Below are 14,790 nucleotides of genomic sequence, written 5' to 3' on the forward strand. Positions count from 1 at the left end.
AGACACAACAGATGCTTGAGTGCCTCATTAATTATCTATGTTAAGTAATGCAAACAACGTAAATAAGATCCTGGAGTTATGTTATTCTTTGTCGAACAGGTGAACGATACGAATGTCGAAAATGTTACGCACGCTGAAGCGGTAGACGCGTTGAAAAAGGCTGGAAATACTGTGAGACTGGTAAGTATTACTTATCTTAGAGATAATGTTTATTGTTCAAGATTGTAAAGAATACTTTTGTTCCCTATATCACCACTTGATCATAAAAAAATGCGCTGTACCCTGAGGTATTTAAATAAGTTTCATTATAAACCAGAAAGATGAATAATATTATTCAAATTGAACATGGTTTTTTTTCCCATATTAACAAGTTATAACTTATTACGTGTGTTTAATTTCAATTCGCACAAACAAATTCCCCGAGAATGTTTATAATATGCGCAAAATATGTTTAGAACTCAAGTAAATTAACGCGTTTTCCTTACAGAAAATAAAACGGCGCGGGACTGAAGATACGCTAAGCGTATCGCAACCAACAAATAAAGAGGAAGCTGTGGAAATAGAGCTAGTAAAGGGAGGCTCTGGCCTTGGTTTTAGTATAGCTGGTGGGGTAGGAAATCAACACATCCCAGGAGATAATGGCATCTACGTAACGAAGATCATGGCAGGCGGAGCGGCGCATCGGGATGGCCGACTCAGAGTCGGTGACAAACTTCTCATGGTTAAAAATACTTCGGTAAGTTTTTTTTTTTATAATATCAAGTAACGGGACGAACAAGTCGTTCGCCTGATAGTAAGCTACACGCCTGTCCATAACAGTTGCAGTGCTACGCAGAGCTTTAAATCGCAAAGATTTGAGGAACACTGCTACTGCGCTCGTCACCCTGAGATGTAAGTTGACAAGTCTCATGTGCCTGTAATTTCACCAGCACCCTTACCTTTCAAAACCGGAACACAGTAATGCTGACATTACTGCTTGGCGGGGGAAATAGGTAAGGCAGTACTTCACTGAACAAACACTTTCACAAGGAACTCTACTGCTAGTAAAAGCAAAAAACGTAGTGGAATCTTGATTTGATTAATACCACTGGTTATTTTAATTATCTCTGGCTCATCTCTGTTACGTAGTACTCGATATCTTAGTTGTTTATTTGTACATATTAAACAATGCAGTTGGTGTTAAATATAAACATTAAACATTGTATATTGTTTATCTTGATGAGACAATTTACATTTTAAAAAACAGTGCAGAAACCCGAACACGAAAACCGACCTCAAAAGTCATTCATCCCCTAATTTGCGACCCTTAGAGATGGAATATTTTTTTCAAATTTAAATGGGACCACTTCTGAGGTACCCTCTTTCCAACAAAAAAAGAATCATAAAAATCGGTTCACAAATTAGTTATCGCGTATCATACATACAAAAATAACATACAGTCGAATTGAGAACCTCGTCCTTTTTTTGAAGTTGGTTAAAAGTATTTTCAGTTCATATTGACAAATGTCGGTTGGCGAGCCTTTACATTTCAATTATTGCTTTTAGATAAACAAACTGGTAGTCTGAGTCACAAAACTGCATTCAAATATTTATACAAAGGCACAAGTACAATGCCGCAAAATCAATTTCAATTACTTCCGTGAAACAGTTAAACAGGGCGACGCTTTGAGCAATATGGCGCTGCATTGTTTTCGTTTTCCGATGCTCGTAACGACATTGCTATGTAGTTGAATCATCACAACATGTAGATAGCTGTTTCCTTAAGCCTTACGTGCGCCTAGGGCGGTATTTCTTTGGCAATGCCAGTTTGCGCGCACGGATCGCTAGACAAAGAATGGCATTCATTAAGGAGCACGGAGAGCGAGTGTATTAGTGAAAATGTTGAAAGATATACAATTTTTAATACTAAACCTTTGCGGACAGCGTGGCGATGTGAATCTGGACAATGTGACGCATGAAGACGCTGTCAGTGCTCTGAAAGCTACTGGCGAACGGGTTCAGCTCGTGCTCATTCCAGGCCCGCGGCATGGACAACCCTCGCCGAGAACTTCTAGAGCCAATACTCGTAAGTATTCTAACCCTATAACTAAAATAAGATTACTTAACTACTTAAAAAAATACAGTTATATGATTTTTATTAATTGTGGACTTATGAAGACGACAATTTACAAAAGTGTAGAAGCCCCTTTATGTACCAACTCATTGTATTTTATATTATTTTATTATATTTGAAGTGCTTTCAGCTATTTTTAAAAGCCGCAATTTTAAGTATAAATTTAAATGTTAATTAAAAACTTCTGTTTATGATGTAACATCAGAAAATGTGTACATCTCTGGTTATCTATATAATCTGAATGCAAAGATTTTGGAAAGCTTTTGGTTTTTTATTGGTTGAGATTTTCTTTAAAGTTTTTTGTTTCTGTCTAGGTAAACCTAGATGTAAGTACACTTTATACACAATTAACAAACTTTTGGTATGGTATTTTTAATTAATACATTTATTGAACGAACCGAGCGGCCGCGTAACGCGCGCCTGTCCTTAGCTGAATGTAACTTGTCGACAGCATCCAGCGCAGCGAACTCGCTCAGACGTGAAGACGTAACTGATAGTAATGAAGAACCTCGCGTCGTCGAACTGGAGAAAGGTTCTCAAGGCTTGGGCTTTAATATAGTCGGTGGGGAAGATGGCCACGGGATCTATGTATCGTTCCTTCTTGCGGGAGGACCGGCAGAGCGGTCAGGACAGCTGAGGAGGGGTGATCGTCTCTTGGCAGTTAATGACATCGATATAACGCACGCCACGCATGAACAGGCTGCTAAAGCTCTCAAGGTAAATCTTCTTCTTCCTTTAAATATTATTGCTCCATCGAAGTAATCGATGATTTCGCCAATAATAAAGTGAGAAAATGCATGAGTAATGAAACTAGTGTTCGAGTTTAAATCGCGTCATTTGTTTTTTCATACAAAACCAACGTTTCCAACCCTTTACTTAGATCCGAAAACATAGTTCAATTTCCTATAAAAAGGAAATTTGGAAACAGGTTTAGAAAGGTGGAAATAGAGAGAAATAAGGTTTAGGGCAGGAAAGTATGAGCGTTAAGTAAACAATTCGTATAAATGTAAGTTATGCGGTTTGTTTTGTTGTCTAAGATTTTTTTATTTTTTTTCGGTATGTCATACTTAAGAATGGTATATACTATCCCAACTGTTATGTATGATTTCGTGAAGAATTATAATATTCGGAATGATCATTTTGCAAAAAAAACAATAATATTTGTAAAAAATTAAATCAGACTTTAATAAATATGTGTTGAGGGGAGACCCTATCTCTAATAATGGTGATAGGCTGATGAAGATGTTGATTAAACCATGTCTTAAAAAAATAATAATTCGTAATTTTATCATTTACTAAAGAACCATTACATTTATTAAAAAAAAGAATGTTTTGGTTGCAGTAGATCAAGAAACTTTACAAAACATATTTCAATTGAATAGTAATTTCAAAATCTACACTTGTAATACAACGCCAAGCATCTATTATACTTTTACTACAACAAAAGTAAATATATTATGTAAAATGTGAAACTATCGATAAAGCTCGTCATCGGTTGAATGAGTTTCTTAACCAATAAATTTTAATTTCCGATCGGCAATCGAGGTCAGACCGCCTTACAAAATCTATATTGTATAACAATAGGTTGACACTAGTGCAAAAACAAAAGTACATTGTTGAGTCTTGTGCAAAATGATTTTACATTATGCTATTATTTGTAATTCTTGTTATTTTTTTGCTCTATTATATCCAAATATTCATTTTTGGCTTATAATATTTATAGCATTTAAAAGAAATACTTTACCAAATAGATGCTTTGTTCAGACCCAAATAGAGCATGCCAAATTAATGTCTCGAGATTGTAGTAAGAGGGCACTAGGACACAGATGAGATGAACTCGTGAAATATTTTTAGTTACTCACAACCTGCTCTACCACTTTTGAATATTACCAATATTCGTCCTCAGCCGGTTTGGGAACTTCGCATGTTAGCCAGGGGTTGTGAAGCTTATTTGACGTGCGGGTCTCTTTGCTGTGTTTTCCTTGATTTAACGAGAGATACTACTACTTTTTTTATATATTAACCTATGTCCCACTGCCGGGTAAAGATCTCCCTCAAAATCCTCCATTGCTCCCTGTCTTTGGCGATCTCCCACCACTCACTCTCAAACCCACCAAGATCGTCCCGAATGCCATCTCGGCTGTCCACGCCGTCTCTTTCCGTCCTCGGGCACCTAATAAGGACGACGTTCACCCACTTCTCAGGTTGCATCCGGCTAACGTAGCCCGCCCAATCTCATTTGAACCTGGCTGTTTTGGGAGGAGCATCAGCAATGCCGGTTATCGAAAGCAGCATTGTATTACGTACTCGGTCAAAACGTTTAAAGCCCAGAATGCTGCGTTTCATCGCCCTCTGGAAAATCTTGAGTTTAATTCAACATTTACAAATGTAAAGTCAACCTCTTAATTGAGATGCAACCGGTCGCCAACAGAGCTACCATCGTTCTCTATAAAACCATCTCGCACCATTACAGGGCACGGGGCAGAACGTGAAGCTGACAGTAGTGTACAGGCCACAAGAGTACAATAAGTTTGAGGCTCGTATTAACGAGCTAAAACAGCACCACACGCTTCTAAGGACATCGCAGAAACGCTCCTTGTATGTCAGGTGAGTGGGTTCAACTTATTTTCTCAATTTTATTAAAAATCAATTAACATATCGTTGGTTGAAATTATTTAATATCTTTATACCAAACACAATATATATTTTATGTAAAAAGAGATACTGAAGTAAATATGAAATATCTCCAATCGTTACTATTAAGTCAAAGGATTCTATTGCAGTGATATTTTTTTAACGTGGCGTCTTTTACAAGCAGAATAATAAGCTATTTTGGAAGTTTAATTTATATAATACGTAGTTGAATTTCAAAATATCGTCTATTTGTTATCCAGAGCACTATTCGACTATGACCCAGTGAAAGATGACGGCCTTCCTTCGAGAGGTCTCCCGTTCAGATACGGAGACATTCTACACGTCACCAACGCCTCCGATGACGAGTGGTGGCAAGCTAGGTAATATTGATTTTAGTATTAGTCGAGAGGAAAAAATTGTAGTATTATATTCGGCATACAAAATTTTCTATGTAGTAACAAGACATACAATAGTTATTTGTTTTGCAATGCTGCAAAGTTGTTGTTTGACGCGAGTGCTTGTATTGAAACTTGAGCAACCGAAGGAATCTAAGATTCAAAAATAATCCTGAGCATAGCTAGGATTTCAAGGCACGAAACGCAAAACAACTTTGCTGCCGAGCGAAACATACAACTTTTCACCTCACTATAGCGAGGAAAATGGCAGACAAAAGAAAAAGGGTTGAATAATAACAAGACAGGTTTAATAAACAAATTTAGTTCTCGTTATCAATTTAATGTCAACAATAATAAAAATAAAATATACCAACGGATTTATATTACACAAATAGTGTGCGACAAATGGACAAATAGCGTAGTTGCACATGTCATTATGTTTTTTTTTCATCGAAAGAAAAAGTGGTGCACCACAGTCCATTGTCAAGCTCGAATTTTAAAAAACCTTTTCCACGCTAGCATGGAAAAAACGCTTTTGCTTGCTGATGTCTAAAGAGAAAGAAAGTCTTTCCGAGCTAGTGAGGTGCAAATACAATTTTTCACTAATCCATATATATAATACTAGATAAAGAAAACAATAATCTTTTCTCGCATTATGGCAAAAACAGAAGTTACCTAATGTCAGACTGTCTGTCACATTCTCGTTTCGGTCAAATCAAAATATCTATATTTCATAGATAATCAAAGTACACTTGAAATCGTCACATCGATTAAAAACATTCTTAGATCAAATTCAACTAAGAAGAATTATTTTTTTATGTCATCAGTCGTCACAAACATTTAATAGCTTGAAGTACACAACGGCTGGAAGTACACCATGCGTTCATTTCAAAGAAATGATGAAGAAAAGTTAAAAAACGATCATATATTATTTTACAAATATATACAGTTTGTAATTAAAAAGGTCGTACAATATTTAAATTAATTGTAACCAAACATTTAGCAAAGACAATTTTTTATTGAGGACTTTTTAGGAAATGTTTCAAGAGTCTACTAATGAAATTTGCCATAACTTTTTTATGCTTAATGGGAAAGTTATAAATAGGAAAGTTTCATGTAGTTCGTATTATTTTTATGATTTTCATGTGATAAAAGCATTTCTGACCTATGATCACATGTGGTTTTATTATACTAAGCGTACGAATTGTATACAATAAATGGAACATGTGTAGAAACATTTTTTTTTCTGTCGAACATTTATGTTGGACTCTTTACAATTAGATTTTATTTATAATGTTCATGTTCAGACGGATAGACACTCCGGACGCAGACGCAATAGGCATTATCCCCTCAAAGAAGCGCTGGGAACGCAAGCAACGTGCGCGTGACCGCCAAGTCAAGTTCCAAGGACAGGGCACCCCCGTGAGTACTGTGAGTTCAAACGCACCTTTATATTGCTTTAACACCGTCTTTAGAAACCTTCATACTATGAAAATAGTGTATTAGGTATATTTTTTATCGTATGATCTATACCTACCGGGGGCGGCTGAAAAGTAATCTACCTAAGTATGAAATAATAAACAACTACTTTTATATATGAAATGTACACAGGTATTAAATACACTTAATATAACATAAATTATAATATAAAAATTATTGTTTGTACAAAGGGACACTAAACGTTAGAAAAAAATCTCTTAAAAAATAAGTTGCTCATTTTTAAACATTTTGCTTTTTTCTTCCGCCTTTTTGTCCATGCTAAACGAAATTTAGTATACAAAAGAGTGTCATTAATTTTGAAAAAAGAATAAATGAGTAACGACAGTGGCCAGTATTATTTTTGAATTATAAATAATCAAAAGAGATTACATTTCAGGGATTCGCTCTGGACCTTTTGGAGGGAAAAGTGTCGTTTTTATTTTGACTTTCAATTATTTTGTGAAATCTAGTTTAAAGTGGAATAGGATAGTGCTATTGTGCCTTAATCGAAGATTAAAACGCGAAATTATATGAATCTCGAATTAAAATACCCGTATCGGCCCGTTTTAAGGAATCCCGAGTCAATCCAAGCACGCCGCCTCAAATTGCCTATCCTCTTTGTGGCGGCCATATTTCCGGAAACATATTTAAACTTCATGTTTAGGCTGATGGCTTTGCCAAAGCCTTAATAAAAATAAAATAAAAATAATAATTACATTTCAGCCAACCCTCGTATATACAAAGTCCTAATTTGTGAGCCGACTCTCTAAAGAATTGGAGACCTGTTATATATTTTTTTAACCATCTACATCTATCATTTGTGAATATTTGAATAATGAAAGTGTATACATCGTATTGCAAACTCCTTTTATTTTTAGTGTGTTTTTTTAACGTGTCGGTTACCTACACGATTACCTTTAACCTGGACCCCAATTCTAATTTTCTTGAAACCTCTAGTGATTGTAATTCCATTGAAACTCCACTGACATTATATTGCAATTATATTTGTTATTCTGCTAAAATAGTTGCAATTGCAGTTGTGTCTCAATAGAGTGTCAGTGGAATGGCAGTGATGGCATTCATTCATTCAGTCACTAACGATCGATGTTGCCTTACTAAAACTACCGTGGAAATTATTATTATTTTTTATTTAACCGTTATTGCACACAAAATGGTACAAACTAGACATTATCTACCAGTCAATCGGAGAGCTGAATTACTACTATACATATCTTAATTTTTATCTCGTTTAATCAACAATTTAGTTTTCAAATTAAACATATATAATGTTAGTAGACTACGGGCTACCTATCAATAGTCCGAAATGACATTTTCCAGAAATAATTTTTGCTCCAAAATTATTTTTCCTTTTAAACTTATCTTAACCTAATCTAACCGAACCTAATCGTGTCTTTGCGACAAACATACAACATATCCTGAAAGAACAACGGTTTCGTTATAATCGGTTTTCGGTGTAATAAAAATTCGAGCAAACGTTATTTCGGGAAAAAAAATTCAAGTTTGTGACAGGTTACCTAGACTGCGCCATCGACGTGCCTTCGACTCGTCATTGAAAAGCAGAATATGAAAAAAATTTAATGGCAGTTGAATAGTATCTCGTTGGCTTGCCATTGACAAGCCACTACTTTAACTTTTAAGCAGAATACCAAACGTACAAAATCCTGGAAAAACGTTACGGAATAATACCTGCTGTTGTGTTTAGAGGTATGGAACACTCTCTTATAGATAGTTGTATTAATTGTATAATTATTTCAGAGCCAATCGACATTAGAAAGGAAAAAGAAAACACTGTCGTTTAGCAGAAAGTTCCCCTTCATGAAGAGCCGAGAAGACGGCAAGTCCGAAGACGGTTCGGACCACGAACGTGAGTAACCAAAGATAAAGCTATGCAAAATAAACTGCAAAAGAGTATCCTTTATCTGGTATTGTAGGTGGCTGCACTTTCATCTACCCCTAACGAATATCAAGCAAGTTTTCTCAGCACTTTGGAACAAATTTATTATTACCTAAAGTGCTTTTGTGTGAATTACTCATATTCATGATTCCTTGAAACGATTGATGATTATTTTCTAGGGGCTATATGAAATTCTGCAGCCTATGTAGTGTATGCACTCAACAAAAAAGTCGCTAATCATCTTGAGACTTTCATGTTAACTTTACACCGATAATTAGTCTTCTTAAACAAAGATATTATCCTAAAAAATAAATATGATTATTATGTATAGTCGGTCTTTTTTGAAGACGGAGTAAAATGACATTTGCAGGGTTACCAGTTTTCATAAAATTTTAAATAGCTAGTCATGTAGTAGTCGACAGATCGATAGATTGTAAAAGAAGATACAACTTTGCCAAAAATGTCTAAATTATGAATGTTACGACGTTCTAATGATTACTAATTGCGTTATTGACTATTCCTATTTCGACGTTAGTCTACTAGTATCGAAATCAATTTTCATTCACATACATTTTAATAAGGACAGGTTAATTTGATTTTCTATATTACTAAAATTAAAACTTTAAAATATGTCTCCTCTTTGTATTTTTAATCGACATTGTGCTAAATATATAAATATGTATGTATAAACTTACAAAATTGGCAATTTAAATAGACCGGTGCCTTGCAGTTGGTCGAATATTAGTCCGATGATGATTGAAATGAAGCAAATTCAACTATTTAATGCATTAGCGTAACCAACATTCCGTTGATAGTCGATAGAATATTTATCGACTGCAATCACTAGCTGCTTTCAAGCGGGCAACACTTTTGCACAGTGAACTGTTATTTTACTTCATCTTCAATGAGTCAAACTTAATAATTTATATTAATATTACTATATCATGGCCGACTTTTTTAGTTGTCTATTTTTAATGACTGTAATATAACCCAGCTAAAGTAATCCCCGCTTCATCAATACCAGACACGTACTCACGTATGTACTCATTGTAATATATATTTAGGTTTAGTCCACCGTATATATCCCAATAAGCACAAAGCTAATCTCTCCATTTTGTTCCAGCTTTCATGCTTTGTTACACTCAGGAGGACACTAATGCGGACGGTAAGTGCACTGTCCACTTATCTCCTTACTTTACAATTGCTATCTCGCTGTTATTATACGTAGGACATATGGCTCGGAAATTTGGCCTCTCACTACTCATTGAATGCAACAAGTTATTTGAATCCTCAACAATTATGTGGAATTTAAAACAATTATAAAATAACGTACGTATTGTTGATGTCGTAAGTCAAAACTGATGCCACCATGTCATTCATTATTCAAAACGAAACTTACCTGTGAAAAGGATAAGAGTGGATTTACCTTGTTCGCAAAAGTCGTAATTTCGGAACTCTATAGTTGAGTAATAAAAGGCCAAAATACCTTCGAGCGCCCTATACGCAGTTTTTCTTTCATGCGGCTGCTAATAACCACAGTATTAAACTATTAGGTCGATTTTACATTAAAGCTACTTGCTTAATCTAACCACAAGACAATGTTCTCACTGTAAACTTACGAAGTTGTTTAACGCTTATTCAGAAATATTTTTCAGACATAGGGTAAATGATTTTTAATATTAAATTTACAAAATTCATATTATAATTTACAACATTGAATATGAAATATATATACATATTCAATATATGAAATATGGAGATGCATTTTTCTATAACGTTTTTTTAGTGCTGTTATTTCAAATATATCTCACTTACTGGGTTCATATAAAATTATATGGTGACTTGTATTTCTTAATCTGTAATAACAAAGTTCTGATTTGTACCGGATATGTGTGAGTAATATGCTTGTAGTGTATATGGAGAAGCATGGTGGCTTATGGTTATTTATTATTAAATAGGGTAGCGTTGTACTGGCGACTGTCAATTGTACTCGTGCTGTCGCTTGTCAAATACGTATTATGTGTAAGCGACCCGGTGACCAGCTATGTACTACCTCTGTGTTAGATAGTTTTATTACTACTAGCTCTCTTCACACGTAACTGTGATTGGTACCAACTTCTAAGTAAACGAAGTTTTGTTTAAATACGTCATTTATCACCGTTTTGTGACACAAACCTTTATTTTAAATTTATTGCTCTTAAGTATAGAGCTTTTCCTTCGGAATAGTGAATAGCTTATTTTATGGAGCATGTATGGTAAATCACAGTTATGTGGACTGGAGCTTAGAGAGTCCGAATTGATGTTCCACATGTAGTTTATGTTGAACTAAGAACGGGTCGCAGCGAGCACACGGATTGGTTTAATACACGTCCGGCCGTCCAGTGCTTCTAGTTGCCTAACCGGAGCCAGCCTATATGTTAACATCCATCGATTAATGTTGCGTCATTTTATTTGCTCTTTATGTTCCCAAGCGCCACTCATGATCTTGTAGACACCTGCTACGTAATAACGACTCGGCCACCGAAGTGATAATCGTTACTATCAGAATGTGATGACTTCTCCATGCTATCTCTAACATTGGTGGCTTCTATCAGAGGTTCCCATCCAGCCCCGTGTCCGCCACGGGCCGCGTCTGCTACGGAATATAATTTTAAATGTATGTAACGTTAATTTTTCTACGTGTAGGGGAAATCTTGTACCGAGTGGAACTTCCCATGATGGAGGAGATAACGCTCATATATCTCGAGGACGAGAGTAAGTTTTGGGAGTGAGGCGTAGCTTGCGAGTGCCGTAGCCGATACCTTACCTCCCGCATTCTGGTTATGATCATCAATTAGAGACGTAGTTTTCATTTCAATAACACTCAAATTTTATTATGTTGTCATTCTTTCTTTACGTTCAGTTGTTTTTATTCATACAACGCGACGACTCTAATAGCCTCTCCGCACTCGAAATACCATCACGAAACCGTTTGGATCATTTTCAAAATTGTTGTTGTGCCGCCGCGTTCGCGCTCGAACGAGCAGCGCCGGCGAGTCGCAAAACAGTTAGCATTGCCACCGACGAGGCTTTGGTCGGAGGGAGTGTGGGGCCACTGGAAGCACACGAGGACACGAGAGCCGCCTCAGCCACGCCGCTCGCGCAGCTTGCAGCCGCACTGCCACGCCGTGCGCCGCGCATGCCACGCGCTTTGCCTTTAGACACAGCCACCGCCTCGCGTCAGTCAAGAGCATGCTCAGACGACACGTCCAATCTCACGACATATCACATTCGGGCTTGTTTTACGTTTCCAGAATTACGCTGTGCTGGTTGAGTTTTATTAGAGTTAGATTTTCTCGCTTCGGAGACGTAGGGCCGCTGTAATTATTTTGATAGCCTTAGCAGTCGCCAACATTTTGTATTTTGTACTACAAAATGATTACTACAATTGCTTTTTTGCATTTTTGTTTTACGGCAGCTTAGAAACAGTCAGAGTTAAATAGACGTGTATTAATGCTGTGTTGTTCCCACATTATTTATATCTGGCTGACATACGTTTTATTCATGTTTCTTAGAGTTAATTGTACAAAGCATGAATGTCACTTTAAGTTCTGTTACAAGCACTTGTACTGCCAAAGACACATTCAATGGTTTCGTTCAAGTACTGTTGAAGAACCCATTTATCATATACAGAAAAGTGTGACTCTTTGTGTTGTTGAAAATATTTTAAAGATATTTGCCATTAGATCTAAAAAAACATCGAAATAAATAAATAGCATCCGAAATTGACGTTTATGCACTTGTTGCACATATTTTTTTCTTTTCTTCTTTAGCAAGTTTTAACCGCAAGAGTGTAGACCGCCTTCAGTTTGCTATCTATCTTGATCTTGGGCTACTCTATCCACCTACTTTTCTTATTTATTACTTTATTACAAAAAAATCATACATTGTAAAGTTAACACAACAAAGTGCTTGCTACTGATGACGTAATAATATATATCAACAGTTAACTAGGTGTAGACGTAGCATAAACGAATATATTATTATAGCTAGTTGCATTTGTTCGGTAGAAATAATAGGAGCTTATCGTAGTATTGAATACAGGACACGTGACGCGGATTGCATTGCAAAGACGACAACTTAAATATACTTAAAATATTATAACCACAAGGCATTGCACGCTCAGTAGAATCGAGCACGCATCGCACAACAAATTACTGACAATGAGACTTCTCACTTGTGAAAATCAGACAAAAACATTTTCAATTAGAAAAATTGTAACAGGTTCCAAAACAGTTCTTAATATTTATTAGTCACCATAAACTAATCAAAAGAACGCTTCCGATTTAGTTGAGAACAATGGTTTCACTAGTTTCCATAATTTAGTCCTACCACTTAACAGTAAATGGTGGTATATGTGTTATGGTTTCGCAGGTCAAGACGAGAACGTGTTGTCGTACGAGACTGTGCAGCAACTGACGATCAGCTACACGCGGCCTGTGATCATTCTCGGACCGCTCAAGGACAGGATAAATGATGACCTTATCTCCGAGTTCCCTGATAAATTTGGCAGCTGTGTACCACGTAATATTCTTTTCCATACTTTACATTCTTGTTAACACAAGAATATAAGCATAATACGTCAATTGAGTACGTACATTTATTGAATGCCGTAGTCGCATAGGCAGACCCCGAAAGAGATGGTGAGATACATGTCAATAAAAAGTCTTTGTTTACCAACGACACATCAGCAACACAGCAAAGCAGCGAACAACAATGTCGCACAAAAATATGAATAGGTCATGAGCTCGTGGCCAAATTCGATTCTCAAATACATTTGCAAACATTTGTCCAACACTTATATTTACAGATATGCAAATTGAATTATTTTAATTCAGTTTAGTCATACATATGCATATTCACTAACTGCAATACAATTTTGTAATCTCCTTACACAATGACAAGCTCAATTTATAACTAATTATGTAATTTTTGTTGGAAAATGATAACGGTTTCGAAAAACAAATTAAATAGCAGCGACTGTGGCTAACTGTAATACTAAGTTGCTTTAAAATAAGTTACTGAAGAATAAACATAAAATAGTCCGGCAAAATTAATCATATTTAGCAAACAAACAAGAGTTTATTTATTACATATTATTAAAGAAAACATCTTTACTTCCAAATAATATTTTTATACTAAACTTCTGAAAGAAATATTAACCAAATGACACATACAATACTTTCTTCTATAAAAATATTTTTTCCACAATGTAGGAACTTGCTTAATTTATATTATTGGTTTTATGATTGGATTTACTTTCTTAACTATCAAGTTTAATGAAAAATAGTGGTAATCCACCGTTTCGCTCGCGAAACTACGACGCTATTTTGACTATTTTTTTATCAAGCGTTGGCTATAAGGCTATCAGATTCTAAATTTTATAAGAACGCAAGGGCTTTCTAGATAGAAATAAATGTTATCGATGTAGATTGATTACAATTAAATGTTATTGTGTGTTTTACTGTGTTGTCACTCATAATAGTATTTGCACATGATGGAGTAGTGTAACGGACACCAAGTTTATGGAATGTTAAGGCCCGAACGTTGGTTTTTTTGAAAAAATAAAATATAAGCTATTTATATCCGAAAAAATAGCTCCTTTGCGTAATAGCTTCATTTACTATATGTTTCCTATGTATGTATTTTAATTTTCGAAACTCTTACCACTAACCATGTTTTTTGTTGTTAGACACGACGAGACCGCGTCGTGATTATGAAGTGGATGGTCGAGACTACCACTTCGTGGCAAGCCGCGAGCAGATGGAGCGCGATATTCAAAACCACCTATTCATAGAGGCCGGCCAGTATAACGACAACCTCTATGGCACCTCAGTCGCCTCCGTTAGAGAGGTCGCTGAGAAGGTACATTTTTGTAATAATAATACATATATTTCAAGTAACATTGACTCATATAATTTGTTAGTAAACCACGTAATACTAATATTGGTAGGTTACAAAATTATACACTATTTTATGATTAAACGAACTTACCTTAAGTGAAGTTCTATCATAATTATGCGAAGCTCCTTGTCCGAGACGGTTTAACGATGTAGTATACGTTGATTGTACAAGCGCCGTCACAATTTTTAAAGATCTAAAACAAAAAACTTCTAGGCCGTATATTTATTTAGATATGGCAACTCTAATGTCATTACGTTTAAAGTATTATCATGAACAGCCCTATCAAGGGAAAATTCAAAAAGGAAATGATG

General features: G+C 35.6%; 1 protein-coding gene across 1 annotated transcript in view; it reads left to right on the forward strand.

Annotated features, from left to right (window-relative positions):
• Positions 1-14,578, forward strand: part of LOC113227109 (disks large 1 tumor suppressor protein) — a 36,763-nt gene extending 22,185 nt beyond the window's left edge. Inside the window, exons 8-19 of the mRNA XM_026459985.1 lie at positions 100-180; positions 488-736; positions 1,924-2,065; positions 2,565-2,830; positions 4,587-4,720; positions 5,008-5,127; positions 6,450-6,573; positions 8,398-8,506; positions 9,660-9,701; positions 11,222-11,290; positions 12,950-13,099; positions 14,268-14,578. Coding sequence (XP_026315770.1) covers positions 100-180; positions 488-736; positions 1,924-2,065; positions 2,565-2,830; positions 4,587-4,720; positions 5,008-5,127; positions 6,450-6,573; positions 8,398-8,506; positions 9,660-9,701; positions 11,222-11,290; positions 12,950-13,099; positions 14,268-14,578 — 1,797 coding nt within the window. The remainder of the gene's footprint in view (positions 1-99; positions 181-487; positions 737-1,923; positions 2,066-2,564; positions 2,831-4,586; positions 4,721-5,007; positions 5,128-6,449; positions 6,574-8,397; positions 8,507-9,659; positions 9,702-11,221; positions 11,291-12,949; positions 13,100-14,267) is intronic.
• The last annotated feature ends 212 nt before the right edge of the window (positions 14,579-14,790 follow it).

This window comes from Hyposmocoma kahamanoa, unplaced genomic scaffold, assembly GCF_003589595.1.
Source record: "Hyposmocoma kahamanoa isolate Upper Pololo Valley unplaced genomic scaffold, ASM358959v1 202, whole genome shotgun sequence".
Lineage (NCBI taxonomy): Eukaryota > Metazoa > Arthropoda > Insecta > Lepidoptera > Cosmopterigidae > Hyposmocoma > Hyposmocoma kahamanoa.